At 41.8% G+C, this 24281-nt stretch overlaps 1 protein-coding gene across 1 annotated transcript in view; it reads right to left on the reverse strand.

The window, feature by feature from the left end:
• hspa12a (heat shock protein 12A) overlaps positions 1-24067 on the reverse strand; it is a 107824-nt gene extending 83757 nt beyond the window's left edge. Inside the window, exon 1 of the mRNA XM_073482073.1 lies at positions 23818-24067. Within this exon, the coding sequence (XP_073338174.1) occupies positions 23818-23857 (40 nt within the window). The 5' untranslated portion in view covers positions 23858-24067. The remainder of the gene's footprint in view (positions 1-23817) is intronic.
• Positions 24068-24281: the final 214 nt, after the last annotated feature.

Consider the following 24281-nt stretch of genomic DNA (forward strand, 5'->3'; position numbering starts at 1 on the left):
AATTAACATGTAAGCTGCAGTTTTCTTCAAATACAATTTCCTTCACACTGGGTGTGTAAGATGAAAGATGCAATATTTGTGATTCCATATTTGTACCTGCTGGTTAACCTTCTTCCCAAAGAACCCCTTCTTCACCCCTAAGGTGAATACTTATTTCTGGTTGGTCTAAGAGTGGGCATTAATTCTCATTAAAGGGACACCAAATGCGATAACGTTACACTACCCAATAACACCAAACGAACCAACAAAACAAAAACAAAACAAATAAATAAATATTATAAGAAATGAAATAAAAAGGAGCTGTTAAATAGTGAGCTGAAGGCAACAGGCTGCACACCTCCAAGCTGTTAGGGTGGTAACCAGCTCCTTTGTGATATGTGAAATGTGACTGTACGGAGTGGATACTTTCAGGTTGTAGTTGTAGCAACAATCGTCAGACTAAATATTGATAAGAAGTGCAAAACAACGGTGGGGGCAATGGGCCAGTAATGTAATCAGTGTATGCCAGAACACCATAAAACAGCAGTAACACTTACTACTGCAGCAAGCTTAAAGTGAAACTCTCGCCAAAATGCAACCTAGGCTTTTTTTGTGAAGGAATCCAAGTCAAACCTTTGTGTAAAAGCATAATTACGACGAAAAAGCCACTTTTAAGATTTACCATATTTTCGTTTTCGGGTCAAAATAATTTTCAGTGGCGTGCTAGGGGCAACTTTACGGTAGCGTCAAAATCGCTATCCCTGAGTGCGACGCTTTAGGAGCTTTCCACCTATACTCTGGCACGACGGCGGCGAGTGGAGCAAGCTACTGCTAGCGTGAGTTGTTCAAAAACCTTCTTTTTAGTAAACTCTGTGTACACAAACAATGTTCTCAATGCTCGTGTTCATATGTAGAGACCCTGGTGATACTACGAGCAAAGTTTAATGTTGTGTCGAGTCTTCTTAGTGTTTTAAAAATAGCGAATTTGATGCTACCGTAAAGTTGCCCCTAGCACGCAATTGAAAATGATTTTGACCCGAAAACGAAAATACAGTAAATCTTAAAATTGGCTTTTTCTTCGTAATTATGCGTTTATACAAAAGGTTTGACTCGGGTACATTCACAAAAAAAGCCTAGGTTGCATTTTGGCAAGAGTTTCACTTTAATTTGGAACCAATATATCCTCCTGACCACCAGGAAAAAAAAATATTGTCCAATCACAATTTTTTTTTAATTCCCCAATCTTTGTAAGGTAATTAGAACACTGAAAACATTTTTTTTAAAGTTTTTATTTTTAAGATATCGTGTCGACTACAGTGGACATCGGAACGCCATACATGTGAAACTGAACCTTGATGGCAACCAGTTAGTCCCAAAGAAAATACCAAAAACTCAACATAAGAATGAGTTTAACATCCACATAACTGTCCATCATCACTTTTGTTTTGTTTTGCTTTGTTTTGCTTATTTGGTATGATACTTCAAAAAGCAATTCCCCTTCTTGGAAACACAAAGGAATACCTTGCACTTCGTGCTCATCACATATATTTTGCTGTTGCAGCCGGATCTGCGACACCTTGATGCATGTGTTTCATCCACCATCTCTGGAAGATGGATGGCGCCATAGTGTCTCAGAGCTGCATTTGGCTGCGGTTTCCACTTTTGACGTGGTGGAGTGTAGTCATCTTTGCTGTCACTTGCGATTCTTGCTTGGGTCCGAGTAATCAACTCTTCACCAAGGAGCAGTTTGAAGTCAAGGAGCTTCAGTTGTTTCTTCCCCAGAAACTGGCAGTCACTCTTATACTGAAGCCATGAGTTGGTGATTGCCAGGTCAAAAAAGTGGAAAACTGCACGCACTGTCCATTTCAACTCAACATTCGGTCAACCAAGTCCACGCCACCCATGTTGGTGTTGTACTTAGCAATTGCCAGTGGCCTTGACACCTGGACAAACCTTTTGTCTTTCTTGGACCATCTTCTGCGTGTGTCCTGGGGTTCAATGCCATAGGCAGAGGATGCCATGACAACTGGCTTGTTGTCCAACCACTTTATGACAGCAAGTTCAGGAGGGCTTCGTCTGACTACCATCTCTGATGCCCCTCTTCCTTTCTTCTTGAAGGGCTTATCCCCTATGATCTTGCACTCCTTTGGAATCCTGTTGCTCATGAGGATTCCAGTCCCTGTCAGCCCTTTTGTCATCAGGGTGTCAAGGAGGTTAATCGTTGTAAAGAACCTGTCAAAGAACAGGTGGGTTCCTTGGGGAACAGACTCTGCCAAATGAAGAACAGCTTGTTCTCCAATGCCCTTTCCTCCTGTATCTCTGAAGGTAGTCTTGCCTTGGTAGACCACAAAGTCTAAGACCAGACCAGTTGGTGCGGCCAAGACAAACACCTTCAATCCAGTTGGGTATGGTTTGCCCGGTACATACTGGCGCACTGGGCATCGTCCAGTAAATGGAACCATTTGCTCGTCGATGCACAATTTTCCTGTTCTAGGCAGACTCAGACATCCTTGCCTTACTTTGGTCAAGAGGGGCCTGATTCTCTACAAGAGATCGCAATTCGCAGTAAAATTCTCTCTGCCTCTGAGAAATACTCCCTTTCTTGTCATTTGAAAAAACAGAACAAAATGGAGGAAATAACTACAAATGTCCACTACGGAGGACATTTTTTAAACATTTCAATACTATGCTAAAATACAGTTAAAATAATTCAGACAATGTTTTAATGTGTTGTTAAGGGACTTATATAAAATATGCCAACTACATTTCAAGCCAAAATTTGCTCAATAAAAAGTATTATGCACTTACTTTTCCTCTTCCCATAAAATGCGCTTGCACTGACGGACGCCATTTTCCTGAATGAGGAAGAGAAAGGTACAAAAGCCCCACCCCTTCACATTTGGTATCATTGAAAAGCCCTAAATGTCCTCTGTAGATAGCAAAAGGAGTTCATTCAGTAGTATGCAGTGAGTGGGAGATATTCTGGTTTACAAATGTCCTCCACAGAGGACAAATTTGAACTACTGGTAACCAGTGACGTAATGTCACTAAGTACAATTAATCAAGTGCTGTACTTGAAGAACCCCTCAAGTGTATTTTGGCATTTTTATGATATCCTTTCCTGCTGATGTTGATAAGCCAAATCATTTTGTGCTCAAAGTCACTAAATTTAAGCTGTTCTTAACAGGGCAGTGGGTAATGTGTGAGTGGTCAAGCAAGAGAAAGTGAGAGAGCTATGGTGTTCAGAGCAGACCGGTGTTAGCTGACAGAGCAGAGGGGAAAGTTTAACAGAGAAGTTGTCTAGTGGCAGAAAATGCACAGTACAGGTTACAGTTTGACCCTGAATGAACTCTGCAGCTCCTCAATACACAGCAAGAACTTCTGTTTGAGTGACAGCACTTACTAAAGTGGTAAATGACATTCTACTCACTCTAGACTCAAACTCTACCTCAATGCTTCTGTTACTGGATCTCAGCGCTGCATTTGATACCATAGATCATGGAATACTGTCAGACCGACTTGAAAGTCGGTCTGACAGTATTCGTCTAGGCTGGATTATTGCAATGCCTTATTTTCAGGTCTGCCGCGTGAGAGCACTTAAAGTCAGAATGGTTCAGAATGCTGCAGCTAGAGTCTGAACACGTACAAGAAAGTTGTATCATAATACACCCATCCTAGCCTCACTGCATCGGCTCCCAATTGACGCCAGATCAGACCTCTCAGCTGACATCAGACAATCTGGTTCTATTGACACCTTTAAATCTAAACTCACAACTCACTCCTTTTCTTGACTTAGCCTTTAATTAGTCCTTGACTTTGATTGCTAGCTTCTTCAGTGGGTCGGTCTCAGTCTCAATGAGTCTCTTACCTATAGTATTAGAATTCACATTGTCCTGCCATTGTCTGTTTATTCTGATTAACATTGCATTTCTCTAACTTTTGTTTTTTGTTTTCTGTTCACACAAGCTTCCTCCTCCTCCTCCTCCTCCTCCTCCTCCTCTTCTCTAATCATTCAGGCTCCCTTCTGATGGACCACAGGCCCCTGGGAACATCTCATCCTCACATATTGACAGATCCGGATCGTCATACCCTGGGCTCCGCTGGAGCCTTGTTCTCCTCTGTTTTACTATCTCCTTATATCTGTATTTCTGTAAAATTTGATGCTTCTTCATTTTGATGTTTTCTTTTTTTCTGCTAATTATCATGCGTGTCCTGCCCTCTTCCAGGTCACCACGGTGGAGTGGAGGTCGTGTGGCTCGGGCACCACTTGGCGATGCTGTCGTCTCCTGGATCCACACACTTTACATATACAATTAATTGTGTCAGATATTCTGTCAATGCAAATTGTAAATTGTAGTTTTGTTGTTCTTATCTGTACATGTGACATCTATTGCATGTCTGTCCGTCCTGGGAGAGGGATTCCTCCTCTGTGGCTGTTCCTGAGGTTTCTTCCATCTTTTTTCCCTGGGTTTTTGTTTCTTAATATGGCAATTTTTTCCTCACTCGAATCGAGGGCCTAAGGACAGAGGATGTTGTTTACTGTACAGATTGTAAAGCCCACTGAGGCAATGTGATTTTGATTTTGGGCTATATAAATAAAATTGATTTGATTTGATTTGACAGCTATCACTATCCCTGCTAATGTTCATGTTATTGCTTGTTCATGCTATTATTTCTGCTATCACTAATCCATGCTAGTGACGTTAATCTTGCCAGAAAGGCAGTCTGGTTGCGATGGTGATAACTACATATGACTATTAACCATGCCATTCTCTGTTTGAGCGAGACCGTCGACCATTAGACAGGAGGAGAATGGAGGGGGGCTTTAAGTCCAATTTTAAAAAGGAATTTTTTTTACATGGAACTTGTACTTAACTTGAATATTTTCATTTTCTGCTTCTTCAGAAATTCACTGCACTACACTTTGGATGCAAATATTAAACTCTTTACTCCACTACATTTATTTGACGCGTTTAGCTGCTAGTTTGAAGGTTCAAATTATTCACTGTTGATGGGCTATTGATGTGTAACCAATCAGATAGTGTTGTGGGCGGGACATGTGTGAGACCACAGAGTGGCAACTGCAGACAGGGAGAGGTAGTTGCATTAGAACCAAATTTGTGCATTTTTAAATTCATGTATTTTACTGGAGAGGCCGAACATCAGATCCAATAATCAGCAAGATAATCCCGTATCCTTACTTGACAAACCCACTATACCATACAGTGACATGGGTTTTCAAGGATGAATGCCAACACATTTTTGGAATGAAGTTGAACCCTTTAGATCTAATATTTTTTTTGCCAAACATTCTGTTTTGTGTTCATGGTGGATTAAGCCTCTCAACCACCCTCAGAAACTCATAGTGACAGTACTTTGCCATTCTAATGAAAATACTGCTTTAGGTATGTTATAAGCTTCTTTGGGCTGGCAGTGGCTGGTTTTATAATGACTATCCAAAAATGATTTCTCTTGAAAGAACCATATTAAAATATTCATCCAGTGGATGGTGTATGACACTGAATGGTAGCTTTTTTAAGACTAACGTCAGCCTGACATCTCAATCTAATTCTTAATTAGATAGCTAGTGGAATGTATGTGATACTTTACATTAGATGAAACAGAAATTGCAATAATTCCAGTTATGTATTTCAGACAGGGGTTTAACACTCTGCTACGACATGATGTTTCAATACAGATCCAAAGCATTGTCATTCTCACCCTCTGTCAAGTGGAATATAAATTAGTCCAACTGTGGGGGTGAGTGGTAATAGGGTGCAATGTCACACTGCATGATTTTAAGCAGCCCTCCAAAACCAAAGCCTGTAAGTATGCGTGTATGTTAAATGCATATTTATTAATAAAATAAGGTTTGAGATACCCAGCTTGCATACATAATATGACCCTAACTGCTGATGCACAGTAAACATTGCTGATGTGTGAAGATGAAAGTGTAGATGACTTTTGTCGTTTAGATGAGTTATGTACTAAGTAAACCTGTGGAAATGTAAATTAATTAAAGCAAAAGTTTTACACTTTGGGAGAGCCACTTATTTCCTTCCTATTAGAGAGTTAGATGATAGATACTACACTATGTGTTCGATGTATTTCACAAAATGCTGAACTGAATTCAAATCAATATTATTTATTTTCTGTACAAAAAAAAACATAACTAAGTTCTTATAATGAGATATCAAGGTTCATAGCTGCTATTTTTTTTATTCATAGTTGATATTTTTATTTTCTCTCAGTATTCAGTATCCCTGTTCAGAGATACTGCCACTCAGGATAACAACATCAGTCTTGAGGAATCTACATCTTCAGTGACATCATATATCAGCAAATATGTCGATGACGTGGTGAAGACAGTAAGATCATTCCCCAACCAGAAGGCCTGGATGAATAGAGAGGTGAGGGCTCTATCCAGAGCCAAAACAGCTGCCTTTCAGTCAGGTGACAAAGAAGCACACAACACTGCCAGAGCAAGACTGAAAGCTGGCAGCAAGAAGGCAAAGAGTCATCATCAGGAGAGACTGGAGAGGGACCTCAACACCAACAGCAATAAAGATCTGTGGCAAGAGATTCAAAATGTCACAAGCAGACCCCAGAGAGTTCTGATTGGCAGTCACACCTCCTCTAGGTTAGTGCTCAACACCGGAGCCCCCCAGGGCTGTGTGCTCAGCCCCCTTCTGTTCACACTGTACACCCATGACTGCACTCCCAGACATCAAGAGAACTCTGTTGTGAAGTATGAGGACGACACCACCATCATTGGCCACATTATAAACTACGATGAGAGTTCATATCAGGAGGAAATGAACAGTCTTGCAGAGTGGTGCACAGAGAACAATCTACTGCTCAACGTCAGTGAAACCAAGGAGCTGAATATTGATTTTAGAAAACAGAAGGCAAAGACACACACCTCTGTCTACATCAGTGGAGCTGAGCTTCCTTGGAATTACCATCACTGAGAACCTATCTTGGTTAAAAAAGCACAGAAAAGGTTCTACTTTTACAGAGGAGCAATAGAAGGCATCCTGACTGGAAACATCTCAAACTGGCATGGTTCATCACGGCCCAGGACAGGAAGGCTCTACAGCGGGTGATTTAAACCACCAGAACATCACTGGTAACATTCTACAGAGCATCAGTGGCATCAGAGAAGTGAGATGTCTGCACAGAGCCCAAAGATACTAAAAGACAACATCCACCCAGCCACAGTCTGTTCTCCCTGCTGCCATCTGACAACAGATACAGAAGTGTCTGCTGCTGTACCACCAGACTACAGAGCAGCTTCACTCCCCAGGATGTGAGACTCCTCAATTAATTTTATAATAATAATTAATTAATTAATATTTATTATTAATTAATTAATTATTAAAAAAATGTTTCTTTATTTTTTTTCTGTGAATGTAGCACAAAGGATTCAAACCCTTGTGTTGTAAAAATTATAACAAATTTACCTTGTAACCTTGTAACCTTGTATTCTCAGAATCCAGTCCTATCTAGTTTTATTCAATATGGAAACGATCACAGGCTTTGTTTGTGTTTTTTCATGATGTTATTACAAAGCGTATACATCTCATTAATCTAAAATGCATTAATACCTCATAACAATGCATTCACTAACTTTAGTTTGGAGACCTTATTTACCTGTTGGGCCAAAGACAAAAAAAAAAATGACAGCAGGTGTTTGTAGCCTATGTCCAAGTCTGTGTCATCGAGTGGAGCAAAAGGGAAATATGGGAATGATCGTCAGTTTCTTTTGGACCGTTGGACAGAGACTCCAACGATGAACACTGAGTGTGCTGAGCGAGCTTGAACAAGGAGCCCACTTCCTTGCCTGGACCAGCATGGCGTTACAGGACGCCAGACAAGAGCGTAGGAGTGCAAGCTAGGCTAACCGCTAACCTACACAAGCCAGCAGTTCCTACAATCTTGTTGGCAAACGCTCGTTCTCTGGACAGCAAAATGGACTATCAGGGACTCTGAAGAGCTTTTTACTCAAAAAGTTAATGTTAAGCCCTGTTACTGGCAGATAAGATGAATGGTATAAACCTTTTTATTTTAAAATGTTGACTGCATCAATTATTGAATTATTTTGAAATCAAATTTAACAGCCTGCTGCCTGTTTGAGATTAACAAATTGACGGGGAGGCAGAGTGCTGCACTGTTGTAATTAATGTCATGTTTACAGCAGTGGAAAACAGCCTCTGTGCTGCTCCGTTAGCTCCCGGTAAAGCCATAGCTGCTCAAGATGCTAAACAGGCGCAGGATTTCTGAGATGACTGAACTGACTGAGCACTAAATTATTGTCTTCACCTGAATTGGTTTATGTTTAAAGTCTGTGTTGGTCAGTCAGTCTCATTTGTTAGTGCTGTTGCAGCAAACAGCGAACTGCAGTTTGCAGTGATGTTGATAGGTACGTGTCCTGCGTCTCTGATATGGAAGAATTATCCTATCTTTATTCAACAGCGTAGATTTTCAGTTTGAGAGCATGATTTCATTCCTTTTCAGTGACACAGCTCCTTCTCGTGCTCAGATTTATTCTCCTCATGCTCACATTTTGTGCTCGCACTGAGATGTTTGCTGCTTTCTTTCAAAATGTGTGCTTGAACTCAAAAATCACATGCTTGTGCTCACACATCTTCTTCTTGCACACAAAAATTTCGCTCGCGTTCAAATATGTCCTGTGCCCACTCAGATCTAAAGTCTGCACACTCAGATCTAATGTGCACGCACTCAGAACAAGCACCTCCTCTCAGGTTGAGGAGTCTGCTCAGACTCAAGGCTGTCCCTCCCTGTGCTTAAAATATTGTGTTTCACCAGCCAATAGGGACACAGCTAGAGTGTGGACCAATCAAATGACGGATGCTGCCTTGGGTGCGTTCCTTTGCACTTTTTTTGAGTGCTCCGCAGGGGCGGGCATATGGTCTGTTTGAAAAACTGCTTCTCTCAAAATACACCAATTTACCATATTAGCCAGCTATTTGAATCGTCACCTATTTAAGACGCCTACAACACTTTCTCCATCATCTTCCTTTTTTCAGATTTTAAAGAAAACCTTTTCAAACTTTATCTGGAACAACAAACATTCCTTGTTATACTTACCATATGAAAGAGGAGGACTGCAATTACCGAATCTTATATGGTATTTCTGGGCAGCGCAAATTAGAACAGGTATGTTTTACTTTGCCATGGATCACCCCCCAGCATGGCTCACAATGGAATCCCTGTCAATAACAGTTCCTTTAAATTTGTACATGTACTCAGCAGATAATAAGTTAATTAAGCAGACAAGAAACCCCTTCCTGAAAAATACAATAATGGTCTGGTACAGCGCTCTTGCCCATCTGGGTGAGGTGCAACAGTTGTCTAGTTGTCAGTTTTTAGTAATGATGGTTTACGGCCAGGCAGAGCAAATCCAGGCTTCTAATCCTGGTCCACCAGAGGTACAGCTAAAGTATCTGACGTTTACAATGGAAATAAATTTATGTCATTTGAAGAACTTAAAACCACATTTGGTATTCCTGCAAAGCACTTCCTTCAAGATTCTCCAGCTCCGTAGCTCCTAGTTCTATCTCAAATTTCTGAATATAAAATGCTAAGTTAGCCGAGTATTATTTAACAAATCTCCAGCACATGCCTTTTTAGCACGCTCCTCACCACATCACACATCATCACCGGAAATCCAATATTTTCATTTTCTGCTACTTTATACTTCCCCTGTACTACCTTTATTTGATAATATTAGTTACTAGTTACTTTGCAGCTTCACATTATTCAGTGTTTATAGGCTATTAATTGTGACGTGTTACCAATCAGATACTGTTTGCATCAGAGCCAAAGTAGCACATTTTTAAATTTATCTCATCAGCAATCTGACCAAAAAGATCACCAATACTGATAATTGGAAAAATGCTGAAAATCGGCTTGATAATCCGCAAAGGCGATAATTGGTCTATCCCTAGTTGAAACTGTAGAAATAAACCACTATTTAGTTTATTTGAATTTTGTAGACAAGTGTATCAGGATGCTGTGATCAAGGGTGACCCTAACCCTATCTCTAACTATTTGGGGGACAACAAACAGGAAATTTTCGCAAGAGCAGATCCTGAGGGGGACACCAAAGCTGCCATCAAAAGTACTGTTTAGCAAGAAAAGTGCAACAAGCTTGTATTAAACGTAAATAGAGGAAACGCTGATTCGTACTTTTAAACTATACTTAATAACTAAAAGGTACATAACTTAAAGCTGGAGTTTGTAGAATATGTGAAAAACGCATGAGACTGGGATGGAAACAACTGCGCTCCCCCCTCCCCTCCCTGTTTCGACTCGTAGCTCCACCCCGTCTTTTGCCTGAATTCTCGTGGACACGCGCGACTGTGGCGCTTGAAATATTCACGTTGGAACTTTTCTGTCATACACTTGCCATGACCGAATTACAGGTAAGAAAGTACTTTACCTTTCTCTCGTGATAGAGACAGACAAATATTATTTCTTGCTAACGTCTCAGCATGACATAGCCTACATGTCTGGCACTAATTAAGCCACGATATTTGTCATACTGACGTGATACTTATGCAGCATAATCTAATGACAACAGCAACACTTATATATCACGGGAAAGAGGTGTGAATGCTAAGAATAATAAAACAACATATAACGCTACAGTAAACAATTACCCCCACATGCACGGACTATCGGAGACAACCACTTTATTCAGACACTTCTTTCTTTTCACCGTAACCTGAAAATAAATAATAACTGTCACATCCATATTTACACGACACACGTCCTCTGTATGTCGTGTATATATATCGGTATTGACAATAATTTTGACGTTGACTTTGACTTGCTTGTAGCTGTTGTGAGCCTTTGGCTACGGTTAGCATAAAGCTAATCAACTCACAACATTACTCGTCAATTGTGACCACAAACCGCCTGCTTTATTAGATTCACGGTCATTTCAACTACACAGCCAATTACTACCACACATTTAGATTATCAGCTACGTAAAACTGACATTGGAGCCTCACCTGTCCAGGAGAAGAACAACAAGCTAAGAATCCAACATCAGCCCGATGCTATCGCTAAGCTCTCTCCACCTCGGATATGCTTGTCTGTTTTTACACACGATTTATTCCGTCTATTGTCACTCTCCCTCTTAGACTCTCGTTTCTCTACATCGGTCTTACTTTTTTTGGCTTGCTCAGCCGTGTACACTTTTGTTGGTAATGCCGGGATAGCGGCTTTTCCTGCCAAGACGTCCGCCGTTGCACCTTCACCACCGATGGAAGGTGAACTCGCATCGACTTTGGTCGAGCAACCAATGGGAACGCCCAAAACAGCTTGCTCTGTAAAATGAACTGTGATTGGCTGAACACTGCCGTCACGGCACTGATTTTTTAAAGCCTGAATACAGAGCCAAGAGGAGACACAGAAGTCCAGTGTTCTGTCATAACACTATGAATTACAATATGCTGAAAGGTTATTATTGATTTTTACCAAATGACGCCTAAAATAACTTACACACTCCAGCTTTAAGGGTTGCACCAGCATGTTAAAATTCTTGGTTTTCCAGGATTGGGAGGGAGGGTTAAACTCTGATAAAATCCGTCTCTGACTGACTGACTCATTGACTCTCTGGGGGGAGCTGTAGATGTGCCAGTATTTTGTTTTCAGATTTGGGATTTGTTTTTTATTTAATTAATTTTCAGAGACATTTTCATCATACATAAATATAACCATGATTATTACCATATGACATCACACATGAGTTTAGCACTACAATTTGTCAGAAATCACTAATTTTATTGGGGACACACTGAATTTCCCTAGGATCCACTCAAATGACCACCTGTGGGTACCAGGGACTCACAATATTTAAAACCTATCAACATCACAGCAAACGTTATTACTGAGTCATTAAATAAAAAGGCGCATAACTTTTTGCCTTGTTGAAGTTTATTTACAAGTTGAGTTCCACCTTTTTCGTTCTGACATCATTATGTTAATAAGCAACCTTTCAAAAATCTATTTTCTCTAAATTCCACATGCTTAGGCCCAGTGGGGGGGGGGGGGGGGGGGGGGGGGGGGGGGGGGGGGGGGGGGGAACTAGCAGAAGCCCTGAGACCAATACTTTGATTCATGACTGCCTTTTGGACTTTTGAATCATTCATTTCCTAATACCAACTACCTTCAAATTTGTTTCACATTTCCACATTAAAGTTGCCAGAGTGTTACTTTAAGTGAAACCAGTATTGCAAAGAGCCAAGTGGTGCATTGTTCATTACAACAAAGAGTTATATATGAAACAATGAACAGAGATGTCTGACAGAAAGACAGAGCAAGTTCCTTCACAGGGCAGATCGTTTAGGTCACACTCAGAGGAAATGCTTTCAAACTCTCTGCAAAACAAAGGCTTTCCTTCCTTCCTGTCTGTAATGGAAAAAATGATAGCAAAAGCTCCACTCAGTCAGACCCTGATTACTAAAGACAATTCTCTTTACCCAGACTGGTCAAATATATATCAGTAATGTGCTGACATCCATGTCAACACGTCATTATCTGTTGTACTCTTTCATCACACATCTGTTTTAACATCTGATTTCTGGTGTTTGATGTGTCTAGTATTCTCTAATAATATCAAATACATTCACATTCCAGATCTAATTCTGTAGCTGTGCCTTTCTTGGAGTGTGTGCATATTTAAAAAGTCTATGAATAATTTAACAGTGGAGACATATTCACAGCCTAACAATGAATCTTACTTTTCAAGGGTACATAGCTGTCCAAGCTAACTTTAACCACTTAGCCACTTAACCACACAAGTATTTAATTCTATTTAATTTCAATGGTATTGTACTGACAGTATTGTACTGTAGTTAAGACAACCACAGGCAGGGAGAATGTTTCTCAATTACAAGTGACATGGTTACATTTGTGTCTGCTTCACTTGCATGCATTTGTTAAATGTAGGGATGTCCCGATCAGGTTTTTTTTTACCCCGATCCGAGTCATTTAATATTTAGTATCTGCCGATACCAAGTCCTAATCCGACACTTAGCCCTAACTAATATTTTCCTAGATAATACAGCTGCATTAAGAAAAAATTACATGCATCCAAGCTGTTCCTTAATAGTTTTTTTAATTTTGTTGAAATAAAGTAAATACTTTCATATGGCTCTTTCTTATTCTGCATATCCTATTGCAACATTGGTTTTCATTTGTTTTTTTAACAAAAACAACCAAGTAAACAAAGTCAGTAACTAAACCCTGATCCTCTACCACGGAGATGGGCTGGTTATCCAGTTCCCTTCTCTGTAAATTTTTTTTGGCCATGTCGCTGCCTCGAGGATATTTCTCTTTCCTTTTGAAAGTATCTGCGAGTGTTTGGTGCTTCGGTGCCTTTGCCTGTATTGCTTGAGTGAACTTGTTGTATTCCTTTGAGTGTTTGTTTTTTATGTGCCGTATCAAATTTGTAGTATTAAATGCAGCTCTTTTGTTACCAGCTCGCGAAACGGTGGTATTGCAGATGTTAGATGTCGCCGTTGGACTGCTTTTGTGTTCTAATTTAAAATATTTCCACACTGCAGACATTTTATCCACAGGGTTGCCAGAGTGACGTTACATACGCGTCTGCGTTCTTCCACAAATTGTGCTCTGTTTATAGCTGACGTAAAAATAATCGGGCTTGGGTCCACGTTCAAAATTGTCAATCCCGATCAGTGAAACAATGCCCATATTGCCCCCGATCCCGATCCCGCAGATCGGCATCCCTAGTTAGATGTATTTTGTTTGTTCCAATACAGCTGAGAATCTGCAGAGAACGCAGATGGCTCCACTTGATCTGGCAGTCTCATGTTCTCCCTGGTTGTATCCCTTAGTCCAACGACCTGTACTGTAGGTCAGAGGGACTGGATATTCTAAACTGAAAAATATAACAATTTTATTCTATGTCAGATATGACACAGGAACAATTGAGGGCATCAAATTTAGATTTTTATTCAAGGATTAATTTAACAAGGCTTGTTTACTGTGTTTTAAGCACAACAATATCTAAATTAATTTACTTCTGACAAAGTATCTACTGAAATTTGATATGAGGAAGCACTTTGAATGAGAGAGGGTGGCGCTATGTGGGCACGGCAGTGGTGTGTGTCAACTTGCTGCCACAAATAAGAGAGAGCGAGAAATCACAGCTGGTCCTGGTGTATCACTACTGCAGAAAATGAGCACTGAAACCATTTCAAATATTTATACAATACAAATATAACCCAAATATTCATCAATATTTTGATATTTTACACTAGTCTACGTTAGTGTTAGCCCTAAGCATCCCAACATTGATAGTGATAAGAAAAAAGTCTGTTGGCCAAAAATGTCAAGGTAGATTTTAAACTCTTGATCAGGATGTGAGACAACCATGGACAAAAATGAATGCTACTCAGTGTTTCCTGTGGAACATGAGGTTTGCCGTAAGTACAATAATAATAATAATAATAATAATAACAATAATAATGTTGTTTATTGAACACTGCAGGGCCTATTGTTATGGGCAGCCCTTGAGAGGAGGCCCCTCTTTATCTGACCCTCCCTTTGTTCTCCCATCCAGGTAAACAAACACTTAATATCTTTTAACAAGTTGGGTTAGTACACCTACAGACAGCTGACAGCAGACACAGAAGCACTTAATTTGCATGTTTATTCTGTGCATTCTGTGCATTGGATTTATCGTTATGGATTTACTTTAGACACTACTTAAAAGGGTACCACAGTCATAGGCTGGATTACAAAGCTGCTCAAAAGGGATGTGATCGCACTGGAACCCTCACTGGCATATCAAGTAAGTCTGTTACATGCAGCTTTCCAGAACTTAAATTAACAAAAACCTATTAGTCATGAATAGTTCAGAGTAGCTCGTTAAGAAAACAGAAGAAATTAATGTAAACTAGCTCATTTAGATATGTGGGAACTTAACTTTCTAGCGCTTGCAAAGTGTAAACTTGCACAACACTGGTGAGTCAGTCTAGTGGGTATGTTGTGCTAGCTGTGGTCTTGTTTCAATTTACTCAGCCATAAAGTGTGTAGATAAGCTCCATCAGGTTGCAGAATAACAGCTACTGAAAGTCTGTGTGTTATGTAACTATGACCACAAGAAACTGGAGGTCTCACAACTACTGGAGACTTAAAAGTCTTGGTATTAGTTATAGAAAAACTGGTTAAATTGGGTCCAGGCAGAGCCGCAGGACAGCCTACAACAGATAAACACTCAGCGCAGGATTTGATTAAGTGCAGCGAACCTTGAGGCGACAACTGCCCACAACAACTAGTCCAAGCCAAAAGAAACAGCACCACAAGTGGTGCAATGCCCCCAGGAAGAGAGGGAGGACAGCCAGCTAAACTAACCCAACCCAAGAGATGCACCGTCAGCCAACCCCCTCCACCCTAACTAAGAGCCTGTTCTGTTTAACTCGTCAGCTTTTCTTTTTCTTGGAAAACATTGAAGTAAACTCATTTTCTGTAATTAGTGAAAACGTTTTGTCATTAAATTAATTTTTTTGTTATGGTGCCGAAGATTTTTCATAACAGGCTGCCATGCCAAAATGCTCCCTGTGGAAACACTGCGACTAGCAAAGGTAAGCTTTAACAGACAAAGCTGTTGAGGCTAGACTTTGTTTTATTAAGGCTAGTATTAAGAAAAAAAAATACAAAAAGATAACCCAGAACTTGTTCCACCCTTCCAAAGTCCACACTGCCGACACCTGGTGGAGCGAGGGGCATTCATTGGCACGCATTCATGAGTGCATCATCCTCAACCAAGGAACTTAAACAAAGAAGGAGCCAGACTGTGATGACAGCTTTATTGAAGTAATTGGAAGATGCATGGAGAAACACACTAAAACCAAACGTATCCGCTGCTTAAAGTTAGGTCTCGGGCTGAGAGGCCAGCCAGTGGAGAGAGTGGTAACTAGGTGTGCTCCGTTGTAGTCAGCGTAGTCAGAAGTAGTCAGTTCAATTTATCATCTGTGATAGTCTGTTTACATTTTCTGTCATCCCGAGACATAATTCTGTTTGTTTCAAGCCCTGTAGTATGAGAGCTAACAGCTGATGGAGCTAACAGCTTACAGCAGAGCTAACCACAGCAGTTTTAACTGTTCAGAGGAACATCAAGTGTTAAACAGTGAACTGCAATTTAATGTAGTTTAATTAGTAGTTTGCCAGATGCTGTAAACACCTCCCCTTTCATGTAAATATGGAAAACCTGGGTTGACTTATTGAGTTATGACCAACTTCATATGACATATCCTGGGTATGATGAACCTGCTTTGTAGTACAGGCCTCTGCTTGACCAATAACTATCAACAGCACTGTCAGCAACCCCTCAGAGTACCTGGAACTTGAATTTACTATCACTTCCATACTACAGACATTCTGCTAAGTGGACGGTGAGATATTAAAAAAAAAAGAAGTAGTTGTATTCAGCCCTCTGCATGCCTTATTGCAGTCTGACATGGCCCACAGGGTGTTCAGCCAGCATTTCAACGTGTAGGCTACAAATCTTGAAGAAAGGACCTTTATCCTCCATAAGCTGCTGTGAAAATACAAGACAAACACAAATAAAGCTGTTGACTGCCCAAGTAAATAATATTAGACACAGGGACAAAGCCATCTTGGATTTAGAGAATATCAATTATCAATCAGTCAAGCTTAGCGTCACACCCAATAACATATGACATCTGGCTGTGTGTGTTGTCATTAACTGTGACTATGCAGCATCCTGCTGCAAGTTAATGCAGTTTGGTTTCACTGTTAGGGAGATGGAGCTAGATTGAGTGTGGCTGTGCGCTGCATTCGAGTCGCATAAATCACAGTCACTCAAAGGAATTGCATCAAGAGTTTGAACTATTTCAAAGTGTAGCCTCTGTTAATTTTCAACCTTGGCTTTTCTTTTATGCTCACACAAAGGTATTTTATAGCCAAAACTAGAATGGCACTAAGTAGAGCACATACCTCCACCAAGGCCCGACAGTGTGCTTTAATTCAATCAAGCCTAATCCCATATCAAACTCGATAGGCCTGGGAAACAGCGGCGGCTACAGTGGTGAGCTAATACGCAACTGCTGCCTTAAGACAACACTAAGGGGGACACGCTGCCTCAAATTCATAAACAACGATGTCATAGTCCATCACAATGTTTCACTGTAGACATCGTCATATTCAGTAAATAGTAAGTGTTATGATTACTGTCGCAGACACTGATCATTCCCTTTTCGCTTTCATGTGGTTCATGTGGTCAGTCTGCCAGTTGACAACTGACTGACATCACACAAGCGAAAATGGATCTCTGGGAAGCAGTGAGGTCCAAAAATACACCTGCAATTGCCGCTTCCGGAAATCTTCGGGAATTCCTCTTTAAAGTTTCAACAGGGAGCTTTCATTTTGAGTTGATTCTGTCGGCCCCTGTGGACAAAAGCGGTATATGCTCAACCACCTCCTACAGTAAAGGTCCTAAGCTGTACAATTTGTTTTGAAAGAAAATGAAAGAAAGATTTTTAACACTAATTTTGTCTACACAGCTGTTTGCATGATGCACATTAAGGCGGTCATTTTTCCCAAAAATCATGTTCAAACGGATTTGAAATGACTTGAAATAAAATGCTAAGTAAAGTGGTAAGCTAGCAGGTGAGTCCGCAGATTTGTGACTTTGCCATCTACGGTGTGGAACCCAGAATACTTCCACAGACTGCTTCTGATATGTTTAGTGTCACTACTGTCAGCTCAGGATGGCTCTGCTCACTATTGCTCTCCATTTTCATAGCAAAACAACATAACATTAACATTAGCTTAGTTTACTGAAATTATAGACGCAAGGCAAACTACAACAAACGGCCTAATGCATTTATAGACTGTATATTTCAAACAGCTTTTACAGCTTGAATATGAACTTTTCATCCCATGTCCAAACGAATGTTCGGATTTCAAATAAACAGTGGTATCCCTATGCAGAGTGATGAAGTAATGTCTATTTGTGGCTATGTAAGATTAATAACTGTAACATGACGATGATGAAACAAAGTTTAAAAAAAAAAACATACCACCATACTACAGAGCAACTACTTTCCCTGCAATTCTGGGTTGTCATTGGGTCATAGGGAAAAAAATAATGCCACCTAAGACAGTTTCAGGCTAACCAAGATGATTTACAGCAGATTCTACCAGGACTCTGATATGGATCATATTTTATGGAGAAAATATTTTCTAGCTCTGCCTGAACTCCATCCCACCTCACAGGTGTGGCATATCAAGATGCTGATTAGACAGCATGAATATTGCACAGGTGTGCCTTAGGCTGGCCACAATAAAAGGCCACTCTGGAATGTGCAGTTTTGCTTTATTGGGGGGGTCTGGGGGGGGTCAGAAAACCAGTCAGTATCTTGTGTGACCACCATTTGCTGCATAGAGTTGATCAGGTTGTTGATTGTGGCCTGTGGAATGTTGGTCCACTCCTCTTCAATGGTTGTGCGAAGTTGCTGGATATTGGCAGGAACTGGAACACGCTGACACGCAGTCTGACATGGCCCACAGGGTGTTCAGCCAGCATTTCAACGTGTAGGCTACAAATCTTGAAGAAAGGACCTTTATCCTCCATAAGCTGCTGTGAAAAGACAACTGGAACACGCTGTCGTATACGCTGATCCAGAGCTTCCCAAACATGCTCAATGGGTGACATGTCCGGTGAGTATGCTGGCCATGCAAGAACTGGGATGTCTTCAGCTTCAGGATCTTGTCACGGTATCTCTGTGCATTCACAATGCCATCAATAAAATGCACCTGTGTTCGTTGTCCATAACATACGCCTGCCCATAGCTTAACCCCACCGCCACCATGAGCCACTCGATCCACAACGTTGACATCAGCAAACCGCTCACCCACACGACGCCACACACGCTGTCTGCCATCTGCCCTGAACAGTGAAAACCAGGATTCATCCGTGAAGAGAACACCTCTACAACGTGCCAGACGCCATCGAATGTCAGCATTTGCCCACTCAAGTCAGTTACGACGACGAACTGCAGTCAGGTCGAGACCCCGATGAGGACGACGAGCATGCAGATGAGCTTCCCTGAGACGGTTTCTGACAGTTTGTGCAGAAATTCTTTGGTTATGCAAACCGATTGTTGCAGCAGCTGTCCGGGTGGCTGGTCTCAGACGATCTTGGAGGTGAACATGCTGGATGTGGAGGTCCTGGGCTGGTGTGGTTACATGTGGTCTGCGGTTGTGAGACCGGTTGGATGTACTGCCAAATTGTCTGAAACGTCTTTGGAGACGGCTTATGGTAGAGAAATTAACATTCAATTCAAGGGCAACAGCTCTGGTGGGCAAATGGTGGTCACACCAGATACTGACTGGTTTTCTGACCCCCCCAGACCCCCCCAATAAAGCAAAACTGCACATTTCAGAGTGGCCTTTTATTGTGGCCAGCCTAAGGCACACCTGTGCAATATTCATGCTGTCTAATCAGCATCTTGATATGCCACACCTGTGAGGTGGGATGGATTATCTCTGCAAAGGAGAAGTGCTCACTAACGCAGATTTAGACAGATTTGTGAACAATATTTGAGAGAAATGGTTCTTTTGTGTATATAGAAAATGTTTTAGATCTTTGAGTTCAGCTCATGAAAAATGTGAGCAAAAACAAAAGTGTTGCGTTTATATTTTTGCTCAGTGTAGTTAGCCATGAGCCCTTTTCACACAGAGACTCCGCATTATCGGCGCAGTGAAGGCTCGCCATTACTCCGCCTTTGTTTGTTCACACAGGTGCTGCAGATCCAAAAGAGGTGTGACGGTACACATCATGATGTTGACATTTGTGTTTTTTTTACGTGTTTCCCCCGGTGTCCTCCTGTTAATCTAAACATGTACCAGCAGGGGCGGAGTGGTAATCAGGACGATCGGGATTTTTCCCGGTCGGCCGGCTGGCCAATGAATTTGCGCGAACCGGCCCACAGGTCATTCTGAGCGGTCCTGAGACGAACGCGACCGGCCCGTGGGTTTGTCGAAATTATTGCCATTATTTAAATTCTCCGCGAAAATCTCTAAGATTTACTATATTAGATTAAATTTGAAGTCCAACCAATATTTATACCACTTGCTCACTCACTATATCTCAGTCATGGTTACCCTGCACAGTGCACACTCATCTCTGATCTCTCCCATCGATCTACTGATGTTTGTGTAGCCTATCTTAATTTAATTCTTCTTGTTCAGGCGTTACAGAACTTTCATGGTCACAAATAAAAAAAACGACCTGCAATTTAATTTGTTTGTTTGTTCTTAAATTAATGTAGAATGGAGCAAAGCCTTCTGGGAATGGGAGGGCCTATCACTGCGTTTATCCAGTGAACCGATTGCAGTCACGCGAGACCTAGCTTAACTAGCGAGTTGTGATTGATAGCCGACGTTGAAAATGGCAACAGGTGGAGATGATATTGTCGTGGATTTATTGTCAGTGCCCTTTTCAAGACGTTTAATGAAAAGATTTCGTCTTTAAGTGACGTCATTGGTGAGTGGAACTGATGTTTTATTGCTGGTTTTGCTGCAGTGGTGCATCTCGTTGAACTGGTTGCATTTTGTTTCCACAAACTTGTTAAATGATTGTTCATAAAGTAACTGTCTACCTGACGTCCGATAGTGTGTGTGTGTGTGTGCCTGTGTGTGTGTGTGTGTGTGTGCCTGTGTGCGTGTGGCTGTGTACGTGTGTGTGGCTGTGTGCGTGTGGCTGTGTAGCTACGTGTGTGTGGCTGTGTGCGTGTGTGTGTGTGTGTGTGTGTGTGTGTGGCTGTGTGCGTGTGGCTGTGCGCATAACTAGAACAAGATGTTTTGAAGATGGAGCAGTAAAAGTGTGTGTGTGTGTGGGGGGGGGGGTACAGAAGGCCCAGTTCTGATAGGCACGGTTCGCCACTGATTTACAGAAATGTAGGGGGTGGGCCGGTGCGGTCAGAAATTTCCCGGTGGATTTTGGTGCCCCACTCCGCCCCTGTGTACCAGCTGACTGTTAATAATCACTGAAGTCTCAGTACAAGTTTCCAGAGACAGTAACTACAACAACACAACAGTGGAAGGAGACAAAGACATGTGAGTTAAAGTTTTTTGCTCTGAATCACGTCACATAATCACCACAATTCAACTGCAGGAGCCGCCTGGTTCTGGTGCTGGGGACAGACGCTGTTTATCGGGCAGAAATGTGACAAAGAATCGGTAGGACAGACAGGATGACAGACACTTTTCCACATATGGATGCGTTTTTGTTTTTTTTCCTCATATAAGTTGCCAAAGACACTACCAGTTACTACGTTACTGTTGTTTGGTCCTGTAACGTTGCTTTGTGGGTTGAAGTGTGGGTCATTTCTCTTTTATTTGATGAGTGAAGGATCTGTTTAGTTATCGGACTGTGAAAACCATCAGACCGACACACCCCTGATCCACGCCTCCGGCTTATCCATTCACACAGACGCCGGCTCGCCTCTGCTGAGGCTCTGATACTACCTCTGGAGGCGGATCAGAGCCGCAGCGAACCTGTCCCCCCTCTCTGTAACTTTCACACAGAAGACAATGTGGAGAATCGGTGCATGATTCCTGCACTGAAAGGGCAGTGTGAATGGGGCTATGGATATAGCAGTCCTATTAGCTGACTGTCTTTGCTGAGTCACCCTGCCTCAGGTCTGAAAACCTCCTCCTCCAAGTGGTCCAGGCTCCTGTGCTTGAGGTGTCAATGCTAACACTCCCCCAGACTTCCAAGTCTGTGTGGAGTCAGCTGATAGGACCACCAGCTGCTCGGCTAACTAGCTAAGCAACAAGTAGGCTGTCCATTTTTTTCCCTATAAAATAGATCCAGGTTTGAGCAACAAAGATTAATGTTTTAAAGTTATAGAGGCAAATTAAAAGGGAAATATCGTTTTATATCACATTTTATAAATTAACGCTTACATTTAATTTCAATATTAATTTTGGGTCAATTTATTTATTGAGCCAATTATTTATTTCCTAATTTATCTTTGATTTTGCTAGTTTCAGTCCTTGAAAGCCAAGCCCCTGAAATATTAATCCTAGTATTTCTTATGAGGAAGGAAGCCTCATTTGAAGTGACCTGCAAGAGCTTGCAAAGAATAAAATGTGCAGAATACAATTCTATGCTGTGTCACCTAGCTGCTAGATGTCCGAATAGGCTCAATATGCCAAAGGAGCTGAGCCAAGTATGCTAACCTAACAAGCATTCTCAAGTGAATATGTCCACAAAAGTTACAGCAAAAAACATTGCAGCAGTGAAAGCCAGCTTATTTGTAGCTGAAGAATCCTCCCGAATGTCAAACTGATTATCAGAAGGTGCATTTTTGAAACAAGATGTTGAAGATGTTCCCTGACGACAAGCAGGCTTTTGCTGATGTCAGCTTGACAAGAGACACGGTGGCAACATCAGGGAGCTAGTGTACTGACGGCACAGCTGGATGCAGAAGCAAACTGGTATCTGGTGTTTTTGTTACCTGTTGAAAAGCATGGACATCACAAATAGAGTGCTTGTTTGGTACTTGTTTAATAGCTGTACACTTGATTGGTGGCCTGCCATTATTTTTTACTAGATTTCTAGCTAGTTTATTAATGAGAAAGGACAGAAGGAAAAGAAGTGCTGCAAAAGAACAGAAAACATAATGCAAATGTAGTCCTAAAAAACTCGCTGTGACCCATACAGTGCTCCAGAAAAAACAATAGTAATCGAAGGCAATTATATAATCTAACAAATAGATACATTCCTATATGTCTTACATTTACATATAGCCTGATGCCGATATGACAGAGGATGAAGTTGAGTTTGACACCCCTGCTCTATTGCGCACAATGCTCCTTGTCACCCTCAGTGGTTTATCATGATGGAGAACACTAAGATTCAAAACTTCGTTAAAATTAATAATGCTTCGTTGATTGAGTGTATGCCGAATCATGTAGTAAGAACTTAGAAGGGATCTTACATAATTATTTGTAAATACTGTGCGTATGTGTTTATGCTTCTTGACCAGCGAGCAATTATAAAAGAAGAGAAATTCCAATGGAGTTCGACTGACTACACCTATAGTGGCCTACAGTATGTAGGCTTCTATGACAGCAGAGAGTAATATCGGGGGAAAAGGCAGACAAACACACTGTGGGCCTTTAGAAGGCGGCTGACTGCTGTGACAGTGACAGTGATCTGAAACGCACCTCGGGGACTGCCGTGTGGGCGGGTGATGAACACTGCGCTACCTGAAGACATGGTGCAGACTTTTTGCTGCATTGACTCACAACTCCAGTGGGACGGACCATGTGACCAAACTCTGCACCGTTAAGGAGGACCGAACTGGGCCGTGTCTGTTTTCGAGCCTACGGAGAGCAACCCGACACACTGAGCTCAGCCTCGCAGCCGGAAGACACAAGCCAGAGTGATAAACTCTTAATATCGCCATGTTCGTCTGGGAAGTGCTGCTGTGTGCGGGCCAGCAGGCGAGGTCCTGCTGCCCTTGAAAAGCTAGGGCAGTGCCTCACAGCTCTCCCAGCCTCCCTGCACTGCAGCTCATGTGTCACAAAGACTTTTTAGACTGGATACACATTAACACAACAAAATGTTGTGTTACTGGCCCTTATATTGACCGAAAACATGGCAAATTTCAGTCGAGTGCACGTGAATGCGTCCTGCAGAAGCAGAAACTGCGTAGGTGCGCGCGCATTAATTGCTCTCAGAGATGAGCAGTGTGACAAACTACGAAGCTGTTTGGAGGTTGTCAGTGATCTTAAATGGCCTACCTGTTATTATGTTCTCTGTCGCCGTGTCTTTCTCAGTCATCCTATCCCGCAGTTTCACCTCCTCCCGAGCCTTCTCTCCGATACAGCTACACCAAGCAATTTTCCTGGTTACCGGGAATACCGGGACAAAGAAGAAGAAATACCTACAAGAACAGCCACCACGCTGCTAACTCGGTGTCCCCCTCAACTTCACTTCGCTTTGCCGCTTCCGGTTCCTTGAAAAAGCCGTTAAAAACACATGGAGAAGATTTAGGGTAGGAGGTGTTTGAGGTGGGGGAGCAGTGAGCCTCTGCAGAGAGGATGTGGACCCCAGACTGCTGCTGCTGCTCCGCCCGCCCCTCCCAATCGCATTCACTGATGTCCTGGTCAGGAATGTTGCTGCTGCCAAGTCTGCTGCAGCTCTGCTGAGGACAGCCGGCAGGGATGCTGTTCTCTGCTTTATGGGGCTAGAACAATGACAGTAC

The sequence above is a fragment of the Pagrus major genome, chromosome 15 (genome assembly GCF_040436345.1).
Source record: "Pagrus major chromosome 15, Pma_NU_1.0".
NCBI lineage: Eukaryota > Metazoa > Chordata > Actinopteri > Spariformes > Sparidae > Pagrus > Pagrus major.